The following is a 19284-nucleotide window of genomic DNA, read 5'->3' on the forward strand; positions in this document are numbered from 1 at the left end:
GACAAGGACGAGACCCCAATCTACTTTTTAAACAATAGTTAAGTAAGCACAGCGCAGCAAATACTCTTCCTTCTCAGTGACACAGAAAGGAATGGAAAGACTTTGCTGAAGTGCAGGGAAGGAGATTCTCCCCCACCACTCTTACAGCTTTGATTCACATTATATAAAAAATGGCAAGTCACAGAGCTTTAAAGTTCATCCAGTCATTGAGTGAAGAAGCATATCATGTTTCTGATGCTTTTTCACATGGAAACAAGTTACTACTGCCAAGTTACATCGACATTCTCCTTAGTTTCCACTTAATTTCACCCTTTCCTTCAGCATAATTCATCTACCAAAGAACGTGGTTAAAACCGTTGAACCTAATTTCAGTGACTGTGACCGTGAAGAGGAAATGGACCTGGGGATGCTGGTTGATTCCCAGCTGAACATGAGCTGACAGTGTGCCCAGGTGGCCAACAGGGCCAATGCCATCCTGGCCTGCATTAGAAATAGTGTGGCCAGCAGGAGCGGGGAGGTGATCATCCCCCTCTACTCAGCACTGGTGAGGCCGCACCTTGAGTACTGTGTTCAGTTTTGGACCTCTCAACACAAGAAAGAAATTGAGGCCATGGAATATGTCCAGAGAAGAGAAACAAACTTGTGAGGTGTCTGGAGCACAAGTTCTTATGAGGAGTGGCTGAGAGAGCTGGGATTGTTGGAGAAGAAGAGGCTCAGGGGAGATCTTATTGCTCTCTACAACTTCCTGAAGGGAGGTTATGATGAGGAGGGGTTTGGTCTCTTCTCCCAGGCAACAAACAGGACCCGAGGAAATGGCCACAAGCTGTGTCAGAGGAGGTTTAGATTAGACATGAGGAAAAACTTTTTCTCTCAGGGAGTGGTCAGGCACTGGAATGGCTGCCCAGGGGGGTGGTGGAGTCACCGTCACTGGCAGTGTTCAAGAGGCATCTGGATGAGGAGCTGCGAGATATGGTTTAGTAGCTTGTGCTAGCAGTGGTAATGGGAGGACGGTTGGACTAGGTGACCTTGTAGTTTCTTCAACCTTGTGATTCTATGATTCTGTGATAATACAGGTACTGAAGGAAAACATCCTGTTAAGGCTAGTAGGTGCTAGTTGAATACCAAGGTGAAATTCCATTGGAAAAGAGAAGAAGAGAAAGCACAAGGAAACCAGGCGTCAGCAATCTGCTAACACTAAGAGAGCTTTCTCTGGACACAAACAGCATAACGTTTGAATCCACTTGGAGAAACATTCTGGTGTTGATCCTACCGAAGACGAACAATTGATGAAATATAGTATTTTCTTCCTTTCTTCTCTCCCAGTATTTATACTGCCTGTTAGGCAGCCTGCACCCACAGCCCATCAGGTAGCAAATGCTTCACCCTAAGTCCTCTTTAGGATGAGAGGTGATGGTCTCATGTTGTGCCAGGGGAAGTTCAGATTGGGTATTAGGAAATACTCCTCCTCAGAACAGGCTGCCCATGGAGATGATGGAGTCACCGTCCCTGGATGTGTTCAAAAACTGAAGAGATGTGGCACTTGGGAATGCGGTTTAGTGGTCATTGGTGGTGATGGGTTGGCAATTGGACTTGGCGATCTTACCCATCTTTCCAGCCCTAATGATTCTAGAATTCTATCTTAGGACAGGATAAACCATCCTTTGACAATTATTATTTCTCTCTAAGAACTGTAAACTAAGCTAGCTTATATGTACGATAATTGTTGAGTCATGGCCTGAACCACTGATTGATCACCTGAGGCAAGGACTGGGTCAGCCAGGAGATCACAGGTGAAGGCAATTCAGCTGTATGACCAGAAGGGTTGGAGACTGGCTGTATCCCTCCTAGACCCCACTTAATGGCTGACAGCCATTGGGAAGGATCTCTTTCTGGAGATCCATCTTTTTTGGAGTTTTCCGCTGCAAGCCTGTATCGTCAGTTATGAGTGGGCATTTCTTCTTTGATTGTCTCTTTTCTACCATGATAATCTTTCCAACTATAACACCTGTAAAGTACCATCTTAGCCACGCTACCCTTCTAACTGTACATTTGTTGACTGTACACTTGTAACAGTACTAGCTTGGACTCAAATATTCAACTCTTAGGCTACTGAAGTTAGAATATATCAGCATTATCCTGTGTCCTTAAAACATGAAGTTCAAATAATATTTTAAACAGATCCATTGAACATCTGCATGGTAATGAAAATTAGATTCCTTTGTACTTCTTAGCAAGAAGTAGATACACATCTGTATCTGCTTATTTGTTCCAAACTCTGCTTTTACTAACAGCATTTTTGACAGCAAAGTTAAATGAATACGGAAACCTTAAATTTGTATGTAAAATGTTAACAGATGCAAGTTGAAAGTTTCTAAGTTTCTTATCTTCTCCAGCACAGAATCTAGAGATTTCAGAAACAGAAGTCAATTTTTCCTTTTTCTACAGGAGGAAAGCACAAGAAAATGAAAATAATCTAACGTATCTCTGATAAGCTTCTAATAAGTACCAAGAAATGTCTGAAGAAAAATTCTGAAACTTGAAAGTGTTGTGGTTTAACTCAACAGGTAGCTCTGCACCACACAACTGATAACCGCCCCCAGGATGGGGGAGTGTTCTGAAATATGTGGAAGTGTGAGAATTCCTGGGCTGACATAAAGATGGTTTAACAGGAAAGAAAGAAAAAAAATCAAAGTAAAGGGAAAAAAAGAACAACCAAGTGACACACAGTGCAATTCTTCACCTTACAGTGATTGAAACAAAGCCAGTCCTAAAGCAGGGGCAGCCCTACTGACCAAACCCACAAGTTTTACTTTTCCACACAACTCTGAGTTGGATGGGAGTCCCTTTGGTCAGCTATCCTGGCTCTGTCCCCTCCCAAATCCTTCTGTATGCTCATCTCCTTACTAGCAGGGGAGAATTCAAAGCTGAAAAGTTCTTGACTCAGCGCCAGAACATCAGCATGTGATCCACCATTATTTCATCCTAAATCCAAAACACAGAGCCATACCAGGTACTGGCAGGAAAATTAACTGTATCTCAGCTGAAGAAAGTTAGATACATGCATTTATTTCAAAAGCTTGCTTAAGGGAAAGAAAATACTGATATCAAACAACTAGAAACAATTGTTACATCCACTGTTAGTAGAAATATGCCACGAAGTCCTTTTTTCCAAGGTACACCAGCCCTGGAATGCCAGATCTCCTGCTATCCATGCAAGCAGGTCCTCACTGTTTTCACTTCAGTGCAGCTTGTTCCAGAAATGAAAACACACTTATGAAGGTTGCTTCTTTTGTTGTTCCTGGTTTAAAAAAAGAGGTAATTCTGCCTAAATGCATCTATTTGCTCTTTTTTTTTCACAGCAAGTATCTTTTAAACAAGTTAGTAGATCTTGGTGGGGGGAAAGATGCTCTTCTCTCTGCTTTACATTCATCTTGGTTACTACAATATTGAATTTACTATCCTCAAAAAAAAAAAGTCTCTGCATTTTGGAGAAACTATGCAAATTAAGCTGAGTAGTAAATGATTTAGTTAAATACAGGATAAACAAATACTGGAAAAATGTCATCATCATTCTTTGAAAGATCTGAAAGTCACACAGCATGTATCAGGGTTTCTGCCAGCAAGAAAGGCTGCTTACATTGGTCACAATGTTCTTCCAAAAAAAGGCAGGCTATCCTTTGAGAATAAAACAGTGTCCTGGAAGTTTTTTTTTGCCTCTTCCAAGTAGTTAAACAAAAGACTTCACTGTCAAGCCAGGACTAACAGTTCATGCTGTATGCTTGCAGACAGAAGAAATGAAAATTCTCTGGCAGCAGCAAGTTAATCATCAACAGGCAAGATCATTATTCAATAAAATCCTGCACTCAGACACATTACCTGTATGAAGAACAGGTAATTATTGTCTGAAAGAATCTTAATAGCTTTCTAGTCATCTGGTAAATGAAACAACACCATTATGCAACAGTCCTAAAAACCAGTTTTGCACAGATTACGTTGCTCTGCTCCTTCAGTTCCTCCACCCCACTACTCTCTTCATGCAGCAGCAGCCCAGGTTCTCACCTGCCCTCCCACCTCAGCCTTAGCCTATCACAGCTCCAGAAAATGAATGCCTTCAATCTTATGGAGAATTTTTGCTTATAAGATTTATAACTCCTCTGCAGGCAAGGAATTGGAGGCTTACAAGTCAAACTGATGTTAAATACTAGTATATGAAGTATTCTCAGAGACTGTCTACTGCAGTAACCACAGGGTTGCAGTCCAAATACAACTCACCTACCCTAAATCTAAACCACTGCTACTTTACCCCATCAACAAACCAAGAAAAAGGAGTTCATCTCTTTCACATTGTACCCACCCTTCTGCAGTGCTGCAGTCTCACATTAGTGCTGAATCTGGAAGTGCTCATTTTTCTGTTGCAAACTTCATAAAGTTTCTCTATTTTACACCTCACAAACAAGCCCAATACCTTGTGGCAGACTTCATGAAAACAAATGGGAAAGAAGCTGAAGGAAATAATTGCTCATTGTGTAGAGGAGATATTAATTCCTTCTCTTTCATGCTTACATGTCAGAGCATTGTAAAGTTTTTAACACAGCCAATTTATGAAAACCAAACAAATTCTCAAATACTCAGTTTTCCTGCCTTCCAGGCACAAATGGCTAGAAAACTTATCTGTAAAGGTCAGGACAATTTTTCATTTGTCATGCTTGGACCTTCTCACAGATTTCAAATAACAAGAAGACAGCAGCTTGCAATGTACTGTATCATAACACTGTTCATCAGATAAGCACTTGGTTTTGCATGCAGCTAATGAATGAGTCATCTAGCAACTGTCGTAGCAGCAGTAGGAGTGTAAAGCACATACCTAAGTTTTAATTTACACTATTTATCAAAATAATTTTTCTCCAAATATATGAAACTTAGAAATGCTGCAAATTGTAAGTTAATTAATATAATAATTGCAAAAACACTGGAATGTAACTGCTGCCAAAATATTACTTTGGGTAGATTAGAGACAGATGACAAGAAGGGATGGAACCTGGAGACTGATTTGGTCATTGCCACACCAAAAGCTGCTATGAACACACTGTACAGAGCTTTTTTTCCAAAAGGAGACATGGTTCCTTAACCAAAAAAAAGCTTAAAAATACTGCACAGGAGGTCAGAGTCCTCACCTGCTCCCTTACAAATGAATTCCCATTGATTTTGCTTTATACTCCTCACCTGAAGGATATGTTAGTTCTGATGAGACAATTACCAATATCAGCACCAAACTTTGTGCACTAACTTGAAAACATCCTTGCAGTTCAACTCTTCCAAGCAAAACTCACTACTACATTTTAAGTTTGGCACTCCATCCCTTCCCTAGTGCAGATCCTAGAAATGTCTCAGCTGTTCCTGGTTTAAGTTAAAAAGAAGCACAAACCGAATCAAATAAACAACAGCACATAGCACTTATCATGAACATCAGCCCACAAGTTTAAAATATTTGACTCTGACAACCAGGTCAAACATGCGATATGGCAGGCAACTCTTCACCGGTTACTTCCCAGCGTAGAGGAGTCAGAGCTAGAACTGGTAACACAGAAAAATGGTCATGGTGTTGAATCTGTAAAATAGAATGGTAAATTGGAATTGTTTTGCTTTGAAGTGTTTCCAAAAGGATTAATCTGGGCCGCCTGTGATATCAGACGCTAGAACTTTGCCATCAAACATAAGAGCATGAACTGCTTGTAGTCTTGAAAAGGGGAAGAATCAATTTACCACCTTTGTAAACTATTTATGCAACAAATATTCCCCATAGCTTATACAGTGAATATATTTAGCACAGAATTTGAGAATTAACTCTCCTTCCTTTTTTGTTTTGTATCTCTAGCAAGAGCAACAGCTCTTTAACAATGCATAATGTAAACAGGAAATTACACTGATTTTTTTTTCTATCCTTGTCAAAGAGCTGACTACTTTACAACATAGGAACTAAGGGCCTTTAGAAGAACCAGGATTTTTATACCCTTTCACAAAGTGGAACCGTAACGAAGAGTGTATCTTCCCAGTGCAATGCACGTTTTCACATTGTTTCCTTTTACAACAGTCAAGCAGATTACTGTTTGACCAAAAGCAGGCATTACCTACAAAGGCTGACTAAGTCATTTGCACGTAGAAGCATAAGTAGCAGTATACTACTTTGTTAATTCATAATATGCTCCCTTTGCTAGCCTGGAACATCATGAACATACTATTAATATCAGGAATAGTTCTGTCACGTTCAAATGAATAAGACAAGAAGTTTAAATCCATAAAAGCTTAACTAGGTTAAGTGAAAAAATCTCAAGGAAGCTATGCTCAATTTGTCCCAGCATCCAGGTACAGTCAGTCCTTTTCTGTCTCATTCTGCAGTACCTTAAAAAAAAACACCAGATGCAAAAAAGTGAGCAGAAGAAAGAAAATTACCAGACTACACATATGCACAGATAGATACCTTGTATATCCTATCTTCTTTCCATATTTAGTTTTTCTGTTTACAGATATTATTCCATGCAGAAAAGAAACATGAGAGACAGTAGGCAGGAATATTTTCTCACTTTTCACAAGTAAATGTAAAATAATCCCTGCTACAAGGGCAGACTGAGAGAGCTAGGGTTGTTCAGCTTGGAGAAGAGAAGGCTGCGAGGTGACGTGAGAGCATCCTGTCTGTATCTAAAGGGGGGCTACTGGAAAGAAGGGGAGAGACTCTTTAGCAGGGTATGTGGTGATGAGACAAGGGGAAATGGTTTCAAACTAAAAGAGAGTAGACTTAGGTTGGATATGAAGAAAAAATCTTTCACAGTGAGGGTGGTGAGGCACTGGAACAGGTTGCACAGTGTTGTGGTTGATGCCCCACACGTGGAGAATTCCAAGGTAAGGCTGGATAAGGCCCCGGCCAACATAATCTAGCTGTGAATGTAGTGTTAACTGCAGGGGAGTTGAACTAGATGACCTTTAAAGTTCCTTCCAACTCTAAGGATTTTATGATTCTATGATACAGCCCAACAGACAGGAAAGAAAACAGAAATTGTGGTTTAATCTTAGGTTTAAGATAAAATACACAACAGTTACAGATGTTCACAACTTTTTGACATAAGGCTTAGTTATCTAACAAGTAGATAAACTTTTCTGATGAAGAATAATGAGAAGCAGCACCAACACTAATTCTTCAGGCTTTCCCTTATCCTAAACCTACCCAGTATTACAGAAGATTGACTATTTCCCCACTAGTCATCAGGCTTCCAGTTTCCTTCAACTGTCAAGCAAGCAGTCCAGGTCTGTGCTCAGAAATAGACTGGGGCTGAACTGTTTGTTTCTTTAAATCATCAACTCACATCACACAGCAACAGAACTTCAGCAGCAGTCATGCCTGAGAATTAAGACTTCCAACATAACCTTTATTTTCTGCCCTCAGAAAAGAACTAACTATTCTATAACTATTAACCCATCAAAAAAAGACGCAGACAAAAACCACTAAGTATTCTGTACCTCTTTCTGTATGTAGCTTGGGCTTTATGTCATTTAGGTAATTCATTCTCACTACCAACACTATAACTTCACTAATGAACAAATCAAGTAAATGATTACAAAAATAATTACAATATCTCATTTTGTAATCAGGAGATATCAATTACCCTTTGGACATGCCCCATCCCCCTCCTCTCTCCCCCCCTTTCCAGGATAGTCTATTAACTTGTTTTTTCAACAAAACGTGATGTTAATCACTGTGGTGTTAGTATTTAAATTACTTCCACTTATGCTTCTTAAAAAAATCCCACCTCACAGTTGATGCTTTGTGCTTCACTTTCAGAACAACAAAATAAATATTCTGATAACAATCAAAAAGAATCCAGAAATCTTAAATTTAAACCACAGATTAGAGGTGAGATTTTTTATACTAAGGAAAATACTTGCGTGGAGTAAGAATATCTTATGAAAATCAGTATTGGGTGCAGTTCTTGTCATTCCAGAACTACTCAAGAATACAAGTCAAATTACTTGACCCGTTTTGGCTTGAGAAAGAAGTGTGGGATAGAAAGAATCAGTGCTGCGAAAAACTATCCCAGTAGCCACAAAGAAGATTTAGGTGCAAGCTGAGAAAAGAACCTTGACAGATGGTAACAGAAATGTTCTGACTGAGATGCTCTCATTTTGCATGATCTCTTTTTCCTTTTCCAGACTTTAGAAAAGCCTGGCATAAGGAATGGCACAGACAAGTGGAAAATAAACATACTTAAACATACTTAAAAAGAGACAGATAGGAAATTGGGTAGGAATTCAGCAACATTTGTACCATTCACTCCACATGCTTGTTCTTCTTCCACTGGGATTGCTCGTTTTCTCCGTAGAGCATTTTGGAGGGTATTTGCTTCATAGATAATGTGGGGTTGGGGTGTTCCCTTTTTCTGTAGGTGCTTTTTAATGGGCTCGATGAAGTAATCCCCATGGGGCAGATGGAAATATCCGGTCTGAAAATAAGCATAAAATAGTTAATCTACTTTCCAGCACTGGAAGTCAAAAACAAAATAGACTCTTTTCACATCAGTATCCCTGGGCTTCTCTCATAGTGAGTCACTTACACTGTGGAATCAAAATACGAAAACAATAGGTTTTCAGCATTCATTTTGCTGCATACATCATGGTTGCTTTGTACCTCATTAGGGTGTAAGAGGCTAAATGAGAACAGATGAAATATCTTCTTCCTAATATCCTGAAATTCCATGTAGTGAGGCAAACGCTTCCATATCTGTGCAAAGCCACTGAAAGGTCAGGAGTTAATTAGTCAAACATGATGCACTACAAAGAGTTGCATCTTGTTCTTCTGGCATTTTGCAGCCATTCCTCAGAGAACAAGCCTTGAAGAGAAGCTATTTCATAAGCTAAAAATGTAATTCTGCACCTTCTGAAATGCCACAGATTACTCTGGCTAAAGTGATAAAGGATAATAAAAAAGGCTTCTTCAAATATGTTAACAGCAAAAGGAAAACTAGGGAGAATGTGGGCCCCTTACTAAGTGAGGGGGGGGTTCTGGTAACGGGGGATGCTGAGAAGGCAGAGATACTGAATGCCTTTTTTACTTCTGTCTTCAGTGAAAAGTCTCTCCCTCAGGTTTCCCACACCCTGGAGGTTAGTGAGAGGGTCTGGAGAATGGGAGACTTCCCTTTAGTCAGGAAAGAGGACGTGCGTGAGCGCCTAGGCAGTACTAAGATCCACAAGTCCATGGGACCTGACGGGGTGCATCCACGTGTGCTGAGGGAGGTGGCGGAGGTCAATGCCGAACCGCTCTCCATCATTTTTGAGAGGTCTTGGATAACAGGGGAGGTCCCTGAAGACTGGAGGATAGCCAATGTCACTGCAGTCTTCAAAAAGGGCAAGAAGGAAGATCCGGGTAACTATAGGCCTGTCAGCCTCACCTCTGTGAGGTGAGTTCTCCAGACAACTGGGAGAAAAGGAGGTTATCAGGAGTAGTCAGCATGGGTTCACCAAGGGGAGGTTGTGCTCGACCAACTTGGTGGCCTTCTATGATGCTGTCACATGCTGGGTGGATGGGGGAAGAGCGGTAGATGTAGTCTACCTTGATTTTAGAAAGGCATTTGATAATGTCTCCCACGACATCCTTATAACAAAGCTGAGGAAGTGTGGGATAGACGAGTGGACAGTGAGGTGGATTGAGAACTGGCTGACTGGCACAGCACAGAGGGTTGTCGTTGGTGGTGCAGAGTCTGGCTGGAGACCTGTAACCAGTGGTGTCCCCCAGGGGTCTGTGCTGCGTCCCGTCTTGTTCAACATCTTCATCAATGACCTTGATGAGGGGATAGTGGCCCCTCATCAGCAAGTTTGCTGATGATACGAAGTTGGGAGGATTGGCTGACACACCTGAAGGCTGTGCTGCCATTCAGCGAGACCTGGACAGGCTGGAGAGCTGGGCAGTAAGAAACCGGATGAGGTTCAACAAAAGCAAGTGTAGGGTCTTACACCTAGGGAGGAATAATTGCATGCACCAATACAGGCTGGGGGATGAGCTGCTGGAGAGGAGCTCTGCAGAGGGGGACCTGGGCGTCCCGGTGGATGACAGGTTGGCCATGAGCCAGCAGTGTGCCCTCGTGGCCAAAAAGGCCAATGGCATTCTGGGATGCATTAAGAAGAGCGTGTCCAGCAGGTTGAGGGAGGTGATCCTCCCCCTCTACTCTGCCCTGGTAAGGCCTCATCTGGAGTACTGTGTCCAGTTCTGGGCTCCCCAGTACAAAAAAGACAGGGATCTCTTGGAAAGAGTCCAGCGGAGGGCCACAAAGATGGTGAAGGGCCTGGAGCATCTCCCCTATGAAGAAAGCTAAGTGAACTGGGTCTGTTTAGCCTTGAGAAAAGACAACTGAGAGGGGACCTGATCCAGGTTTATAAATATCTAAGGTGTGGCGGCCATAGCGGTGAAGCCAGTCTCTTTTCAGTGGTACGTGGAGACAGGACGAGGGGAAACGGACATCAGCTGCAGCATAGGAAGTTTCGCACGAATGTGCGTAAGAACTTTTTCACAGTGAGGGTGACGGAGCACTGGAACAGGCTGCCCAGGGGGGTTGTGGAGTCTCCTTCTCTGGAGATATTCAAGTCTCGCCTGGACGCCTACCTGTGCGACCTGGTGTAGGGAACCTGCTTTGGCAGGGGGGTCGGTCTCGATGATCTCTGGAGGTCCCTTCCAACCCCTACAATTCTGTGATTTTGTGATTCTGTGATTACGCAACACAAACCGTCTGAACTGTGGTCCACTCTCAACTTAGATAGCGAGCCCCCCACCTCCCTGAGTCCACAAGCTTCCAAGTAGAAGAAATAAGCAGTCTGTTGCAGATCATAACAAATTATTTTGACCATACAATAGACTGGCATAAAAAAGGCAGTAAAATTTCCCATGCTAGCTTTTGTATCAAACTACTAACTTAACTGAGTACACTTTGACAAGGCCTTTGAAAGCCAGCTGAACTACACAGGATTCATTTACATCTCCTGCTGCAATCCAAGAGATGCGTGCAACTGAGCACAGCTTAGGTCCCTTGAGTCTTAGTTTGCTTTTCTGCAGCAACTGCTAACATTGCAAAACCATTATATATATGTGTGTATAGTTCTTCCACTCCAAGGCACACAGAGCAATACACAGTCTAAAGCAAATAATCTACTAATATCACAGCTCCCAGAGCATGGATGTGACAAAGATAAAGGTATCCCAGCCATTCTTACAGCTCATTTTCCTCTTTGTTTTTGCTCTTGATATGGCCAGTGCAGACTTCTTAACTTGCTCCGGGACACGAAAAAATACAGCAAGACTGAGATTCTTTAGTTGCCACATTCAAACTTAAAAGGATAGACAAATTAAAAAACACTTTTGAAATACTATGAAGCTTTCCAGTTTTCCTGTACAGCTGGGAAAGCCAGCCTGAGGACAAGGAAAAGAGGAAAACTCTTCAGAGTCTGCCCCACTATCTCTTAAAAGTGAAAGCTCTTTCCTTCTAATTTTCCACAGCAAACTGAAGTTTAAAAGACAAAGACTGCAAGACTCAAAGTCCCATCTGATTGTTCATTAGGGATTACTGTTACTGCTTGTATGTTTTCATTCCTTTTTTTGAAAAATGAAATCAAGACTATCAATGCTGAAACATGAAACCAAAATTCTCAGGTTTCTTTTTAAATTTTAAATCAAAGCTTCTTTTAACACTGAAATGACTATAAAAGCAATAGATCATATGTTCAGAATGGATAAAAATGTCAAGAAACTAGGAACATATAGAGCAGGAATGGAGGCTAGACCATGAAATCAGTGGATGTGGCTCCCCTGCTGCTGCTAAAGGAATCAAAGCATTGGTCCAAATCTTTGCCCATTCCTGTTTTATTCTACAGGACTCAATCTTTCTTTGATATTACATAAGATTGAGCTATTTGACCTTCTTTTCCTTGTGTTTCTTAACAAGAGGGAACCAGGAAGAACTAGCCATCTTCACTTGAGACCCAGATTTTGTAGGGCAGAATGATTAGTTATTGGCTTATTGTGTCAGAGCTGCCTCTGTAAGAAGAAAGGCAATCAAAATTTTAAAAAATGATGTATGCTACAAACTACAAAGCTCCCACAACAATGCTTGCATGTCAAAATTCAGCTATCCAACTAAGGCTTATGGAGCAGGGGAATAAATACAAATTTATCATATTTCATTTCATATTTCATATTGCCCATGCAAACAGACATGACAGGCAAAGTTGTTCATTGAGCCAACAGCCACTGGCTAATACAAAACTTGGCTCTGGAATTTCCATTGATTTTTTTAATTCAGTTTCCAAAACATTATTCTCTCTCAGAATGGAACATGTGTTTTCTGAGCCTTAACGCTTTTTACATAGCAGCTCTATCGCAAAGTGAGCTCTGATCTCATGCTGTCATGACTCTCCACGTCTATGACTATCATCACTGCCCTTATCAGGAGTATATGGGCTACTTGAATCTTGTCTATATGTGTTTCATTCTTTGTGTGGATGGACAATTGAATATGCACAGAAAAACATCTGCACCAAGCCTCTTTGCCTGCTTGTCTCCTCCTCATTATGTGAGGCCTCCTGCACTTAATACAGAAAAACTGAAAATTTTGATGTCACTTACTTTCTGGAAGAGGATATGTCTGTGCATCTTCCCCTGAAGAAGGCCTGTTCATACATGAAATATTTTACTTAACAGCTTTAGCACTTATTCCTTTAAAGAGGTTAATAACAGCCAGAAATTCCACATTTTTTTGGCTACAGATTGTTCTCTCTTTAGATGATAAAGGCTTCTTCTATGTTCAGTGTCCAGAGCAAATTCACTGTAAAGTATGAAGGAAAAACCTGGTACCCATTTTAGCAGGGAAGCACTCCAAACATTCTGGAGTGTCATCAACTCATAATTCAATTTGTCACAACAGCTTCTGACAGTCTGAGACGATCAGAAAGTCTCTACTTATTGCAAAACAATTAAGCCCAAAGTGAGAACAAAGCCAAGTGAAAACTAGAACTGCCAGCATCTCAGGATAAAACAAGGAAAACCCTAATTGTATTTTTAGGCTATACACAATCCCTCATGGTTGGCTTGGCAATTCTACTGGAGTACCAACACAGATATTTCAGTGGCAAGTCCCCACAACCAACTGATGGGATAGCATGGAAATACATGCATCAGCTTTGCTACCAGAGTACAACTGTACTGTACCTTGACCAAGCACTTCTGAATCACAGCCAAGGCTTGCTGCAGTTTATTTTAGTTCTGGCTTCAGGGTGAGCCATGAAAAAATACTTAACCACAGCCTAAAAAGTGGTTCTCAGGTCAAGAACATGTTTCCTTCACTCCTGTTTCTTACAGCAGGGTTGAAAGGCAAATTAAAAATCTCTGTGCTAGTAAGGTTGCGAAGACAGATAAGGCAGGGGTGCCTGCCTTGTGTATAATAAATTTGCCAATGAAGTTAGAGATTTATAAGAAATCTTTTACTTGAAGTTTGTGCTTCAGGAGTTTCTGAATGTTTGAAATTTGGTTGAAACCATCATTGCTACAGTACGTAATAAAAGTAATGCCATTACATCTTACTGTAAAGAAACCTGCTTTGATGTGTTCCCACACAGGACCAGGCCAAATCTTAGGTTCCAAAGGTGTCAGTTACCGTGTAACTGAAAATCTCTAAGTGTTCTCTCTTTCCTGCACTTTCAGTATAGGGATATCCTCTGTCTATATTGCTAGCCTGAAATTGGCACATGCACAGACTTCATTTTTCTAGCAGCTGCATTTGTATAGTGCTATACATATGTGGAAAGAAAGCTCGAAGAGAAGGTGGAAATACAGGAAAGAAAATGATCTGAACTGTATTTCTGCCATGCACCAGTCAGAGAATGTGTAAGGATTCTTGAGGCCAGTTTTAAATAGCACTCTGTATATGTGCACAGAAATATTTTCTTTCTTGTGTTATCTGAAGTATCCTAACACAAAGCAAATTTAGGGAGTCTCTTTCCTTTCTTTAACAGTCACTGATGCTAAATACAACTCAAACATATTTTCAAATACTTCTCTTTTTATCCCAACTCCAAATCACTGCCAAATTACTCACAAACTGTACCAGAACTGCAATTCAGCAGTGGAGTGCACCGAATAGAACATTCTACATATAATATATGTATTTTGCTGCCATTGTAACTCTGTGTCCTTGCTTGACAGTATGTGGGTGAGTTTAGTATGATGACAACCTGAGCAGTCTATAGGACTGAAGAAATGAAGCCCCCAAAAGCATTTGTTTTCCTGATGACAGTTCAAAATCACATCAGACCTACCAAATCCTCATCATAGTTGTAGAGTCTATCCACCGATAATTCTACTGTGAACATTTAATTTTCTCTCATACCCCAGAAACAGACTTGAGACCAAACACTCTACACATCTATTGCACCTAAAATTGTGTCCAATTCTGAGCTTTGAGATGCCTGGTTTACAGTGTGAATGCAATAAAGCAGCTAGGACTCACAAAAGAACTTCCTGCTATAGTAGAAGTAGCACCATGAGAATGCTTCTTAATTTTTTTGTTTTGTTCTGTAGAGACTTTCTGTAGAAAAAAACTCTTTGCCTAACCCAAACATTAGTCCGTCTTCTGAAACAAGATCCTTTATCCTTGCTTTACCCTGAAACTGCTTTATTTTTTTCTGATTGATTGGCTGTCAGGCAGAAACAGCTATTTTCATTCCTGTATGGAAACATAAAGAGGCGAACAAATGTTATAGTAGTATAAGTATAGTATAAGTATAGACATTAAACAAATCAACAATTACACAATCTATCAGCTGCAAATATAAAGATCCTACTAATAAAGATTAGTGCTTGGATAAAGTTTAAACCCTGCGAAATGTGCAGCTTTCAGAAATAGTCTATTACTGAAGAAAAAAAAAAAGAGTAATATCTTATATTTTAAATGTTAACTTACTTGCCAAAAGTATATACTTTTACAAATTCAATTTCCTGCTCTGTCTGAGAAATGTGGTATTTGTGTAAGTTTATGTGTAAAATCAAATGAAATAATTGCAGTAGGAAACACATTGTGTTCATCAGTGCTGCTTGGGATGAAGTGACTGTACGTTTGCGTGAACCATGCAGATGCATGCTCTTAAGCAGTTTCCAAAAGACTTTTAGTTCTTACTGAACTTGCACTTCACAGCTGCACTTTCATTCTCTGTGGGCTATTTACCAAGAAAGCAAAGGTTGTTTAGGAAACAACATCAACTTTTCTTCTTTCTTCCACATCTTGTAGCACATTTGATGATCTCAAGAACTCCTGCACTCATCCACGCAGTCTCAGTATACATAATTGATCCCTATTATGAAGTCCTCAACGTAAATAAGCAAGCTTCATTTAAGTTTATTATAAAATGCAATTACAAAGTTCAGTTTTTATCACAAAAAAGTGATTGCAGCTAAGATTCTTTTTTCTTTTTTTTTTTTTTCCCATGAAAAGCTACTGTATAAAATGGTAATAATAGAAATTGACCAAAAATTAAGCAACATGGTGGGTCTCTCAATGGCTCCAGGGGAAAAACTAGAATTTTTAAATTTTGACATGTTTTGAAGAACATTTTCCAAAGCCGTATTTGGAAGTGATGCTACATTATTTAGTAGGATTTTTCACTTAAGTGCTTCATTCTCCTCACACAAACAGCTCCGTGGATACGTTGCATCTCCCACACTGCATATCACTCACTATGAGGCAATACTAGAAAACTTCTGACTTGAGGTTTTTAAGCCAAATGTTTTGATTTTCAGAAGAAATCTTTGTTTTCCAGTACAATTTTTGCATAATATTTCTTCTGGTGAAATGTTCAGGGTTTTCTTTTGTTTTTGGTGGGGTTTTTTTGTTTGTTTTTGTCAAAATAAATATTCTGGCAGATTTTTTTTAATCGATTCCACATGGCAAGCTGAAGCAGCATCCCAGAGGGAGAAGGAAGGAGAGCAGTCTTAGCCTTGGATAAGTTTTGCAATTTGTACTTCTGTGTCACATGGAAAGGACTGGAATTAGTGGATATATATCAGGCAAAAGGGCAGAACAAAAAAAGAACGCAGATCTTGCAGCCTAAGTCTGTATTTCTAAGCAAATTGATAACAATGAAAAAAAAATAACACCTGTAGTGAGAACAATTTGTTACTTACTCAAAGAAGACTGCAATAGTTCTGACAGTAGGGCAGCAGTGGACAGTTGTAGTCTACCTTGATTTCAGCAAGGCATTTGATAATGTCTCCCACGACATCCTTATAACAAAGCTGAGGAAGTGTGGGATTGATGAGTGGATAGTGAGGTGGGTTGAGAACTGGCTGACTGGCACAGCACAGAAGGTCATCGTTGGTGGTGCAGAGTCTGGCTGGAGACCTGTAACCAGTGGTGTCCCCCAGGGGTCTGTGCTGCGTCCCGTCTTGTTCAACATCTTCATCAATGACCTTGATGAGGGGATAGTGGCCACCCTCAGCAAGTTTGCTGATGATACGAAGTTGGGAGGATTGGCTGACACGCCTGAAGGCTGTGCTGCCATTCAGCGAGACCTGGACAGGCTGGAGAACTGGGCAGTAAGAAACCGGATGAGGTTCAACAAAAGCAAGTGTAGGGTCTTACACCTAGGGAGGAATGATTGTATGCAGCGGTATATTGGGGGATGACCTGCTGCAAAGGAGCTCTGCAGAGAGGGACCTGAGGGTCCTGGTGGACGACAGGTTGGCCATGAGCCAGCAGTGTGCCCTCGTGGCCAAAAAGGCCAATGGCATTCTGGGGTGCATTAAGAAGAGCGTGTCCAGCAGGTTGAGGGAGGTGATCCTCCCCCTCTACTCTGCCCTGGTAAGGCCTCATCTGGAGTACTGTGTCCAGTTCTGGGCTCCCCAGTACAAAAAAGACAGGGATCTCTTGGAAAGAGTCCAGCGGAGGGCCACAAAGATGGTGAAGGGCCTGGAGCATCTCCCCTGTGAAGAAAGGCTGAGTGAACTGGGTCTGTTTAGCCTTGAGAAAAGACGACTGAGAGGGGACCTGATCCAGGTTTATAAATATCTAAGGTGTGGGGGTAAGAGCGGCGAGGCCAGACTCTTTTCAGCAGTGTGTGGAGACAGGATGACGGGAAACGGACAGAAACTGGAGCATAGGATGTTCCACACAAATGTGCGCATGTTCTTCACGGTGAGGGTGACAGAGCACTGGAACAGGCTGCCCAGGGGGGTTGTGGAGTCTCCTTCTCTGGAGATATTCAAGATCCACCTGGACGCCTACCTGTGCGACCTGGTGTAGGGAACCTGCTTTGGCAGGGGGGTTGGACTCAATGATCTCTGGAGGTCCCTTCCAGCCCCTACAATTCTGTGATTCTGTGATTCTGTGACTCTGTAAACATGGTAAGTTTGCAGAAATTAAATGAAACAAAAATAAGAAGAAAAGATCACAGTTTTACCCTTAAGTAATTCACTCCACAGCCACACATTACAACTGCAGTGCGTGGTAAGAGAAATCCAATTTGAATAAAAGAATTTTCTAATTAAAGAAAAAAATTCTACTATAGGAAACAGAAGCATTCCCACACTCATTACCACAAAACTTCAGACTCCAATAATCAAAATTGAACTAGTGAAGTAAATTATCTGTAAACATTACACATGCTGAGTTCATTTTCCTTTTTCAGATTCTGATTTAATTGCTTTCTGAGCATTTTTCCCTCCAGGATCTTTCTATGCAAAATGTCATCAGTTACTTCCAGCTAAAACACAAATATTGTGACATGAGGGTCCAAGTGAAATTTCACGTTCTTCCTCAGGTACAGTTACAAAGAAGTGGACCTGCAATGCCATTTGCTTGGGCAGAGAGGAGAAGGTTTATCTTCAACATGACCAAGTGCTGGGTTGTTCACTTAGATCACAACAACCCCAGGCAATGCTACAGGCTTGGGGCAGAGTGGTTGGAAGGCTGCAGGGCAGTGAAGAACTTAAGGGTGTTGGGCAGTGCTGAGCTGAACACAAGCAGTGTGCTCAAGTGGTCAACAGCCTTTCATCAGAATAGTGTTGCCAGCAGGAGCAGAGAGATGATCATCCCTCCGTACTTAGCACTGCTGAGGTTGCACCTCAAGTACTGTATTCAGTTCTAGGTCCCTCACTACTAGAAAGACATTGAGGCCCTGGAGCATGTTCAGAGATGGGCAAAAAAACCGTGAGGGGCCTGGAGCACAAGTTTTACAAGGAGCAGCTGAGGGAAATGAGACGGCTGAGACTGGAGGGGGCCAGGGGAGATCTTATCATTATAGCAACCTGAAAGGAGGTCGTGGCGAGGTAGGGATTGGCCTCCTCCCCCATGTAACAGCAAAAGGGTGAGAAGTAATGGTCTTAAGTTGCTCCAGGGAATGTTCAGGTTGGATATTAGGATTTTTTTATCTCCAAGGAATTGGAACAGGCTACCCTTGGAAGCAATGGTGTCACAATGCCTGGAGGTGTTCAAGAACCATGGAGATATGGCACTGGGGGACATGATTAGTGGGCGTAGTGAGGATGGGATAGTGGTTGGACTAGATGATTTTAATGGTGTTTTACAATCCTAACGATTCAATGAGGGACAAAGAAGCTGAAATAAAAATCCTGTAAATAAAGGCAAACACCAGGATTTGTGTGGCCTATTTAAACAGCTGTTTAGTTTACAAAGTTAATGGCATTAACTATTTGTTTGCTTTAGTTCAGGTATACACTTTCTCAGTATGATTCTATATTTCTAAGGCTAAGGCTGATTCTCTATAAGATATTGAGAAATCTAACAAGACACTTTTATTATGACCATCATGCACAGAAAAGATCAGCATTCTAGCTTTTCCAGAGTTCCACTGAAATAATGTTTTCATCAGGATTTGGTGAACAAAGCTCATAAGACACTGACAAAAAAAGTCTTATAGTTTAGCATTGTTTTAGTCCAAAATTAAAATAACTTATTTTTAGTGTACTGCAAGTAAAAGAACAAGACAATATGATAAAGAAAGACTTTATGCTCTTTTGTCATGCTTGCCACCTTTCAAATATTAAAGCATAAAGAAAACTGTTCAGAAGCGTCAGTACATGCAGAGTTATGCCTTGCATAACACTTACAGGCTCAGAAAGTTCAATTAGACAAAAAGGAGAGGGGAAAATTACCAATCCACGCTCAAATCTGCAGTGAGATGGAGATTTGTAGCAGAAAATAAGGTGATTGAGAATAAAAGAATGCCTGACAACTTTCTGGT

The 19284-nt window shown here is 41.0% G+C and overlaps 1 protein-coding gene across 5 annotated transcripts in view; it reads right to left on the reverse strand.

Moving 5' to 3' along the window:
- The window catches only part of ADAMTS12 (ADAM metallopeptidase with thrombospondin type 1 motif 12), a 175755-nt gene that overhangs the window by 99723 nt on the left and 56748 nt on the right, over nt 1-19284 (reverse strand). For all 5 annotated transcript variants that reach the window (XM_085212861.1, XM_010725311.4, XM_019610350.3 and 2 more), the window contains exon 3: nt 8318-8492. In XM_085212861.1, coding sequence (XP_085068987.1) covers nt 8318-8492 — 175 coding nt within the window. The remainder of the gene's footprint in view (nt 1-8317; nt 8493-19284) is intronic.

Source organism: Meleagris gallopavo, chromosome Z, assembly GCF_905368555.1.
Source record: "Meleagris gallopavo chromosome Z, MGAL_WU_HG_1.1, whole genome shotgun sequence".
Classification (NCBI taxonomy): domain Eukaryota; kingdom Metazoa; phylum Chordata; class Aves; order Galliformes; family Phasianidae; genus Meleagris; species Meleagris gallopavo.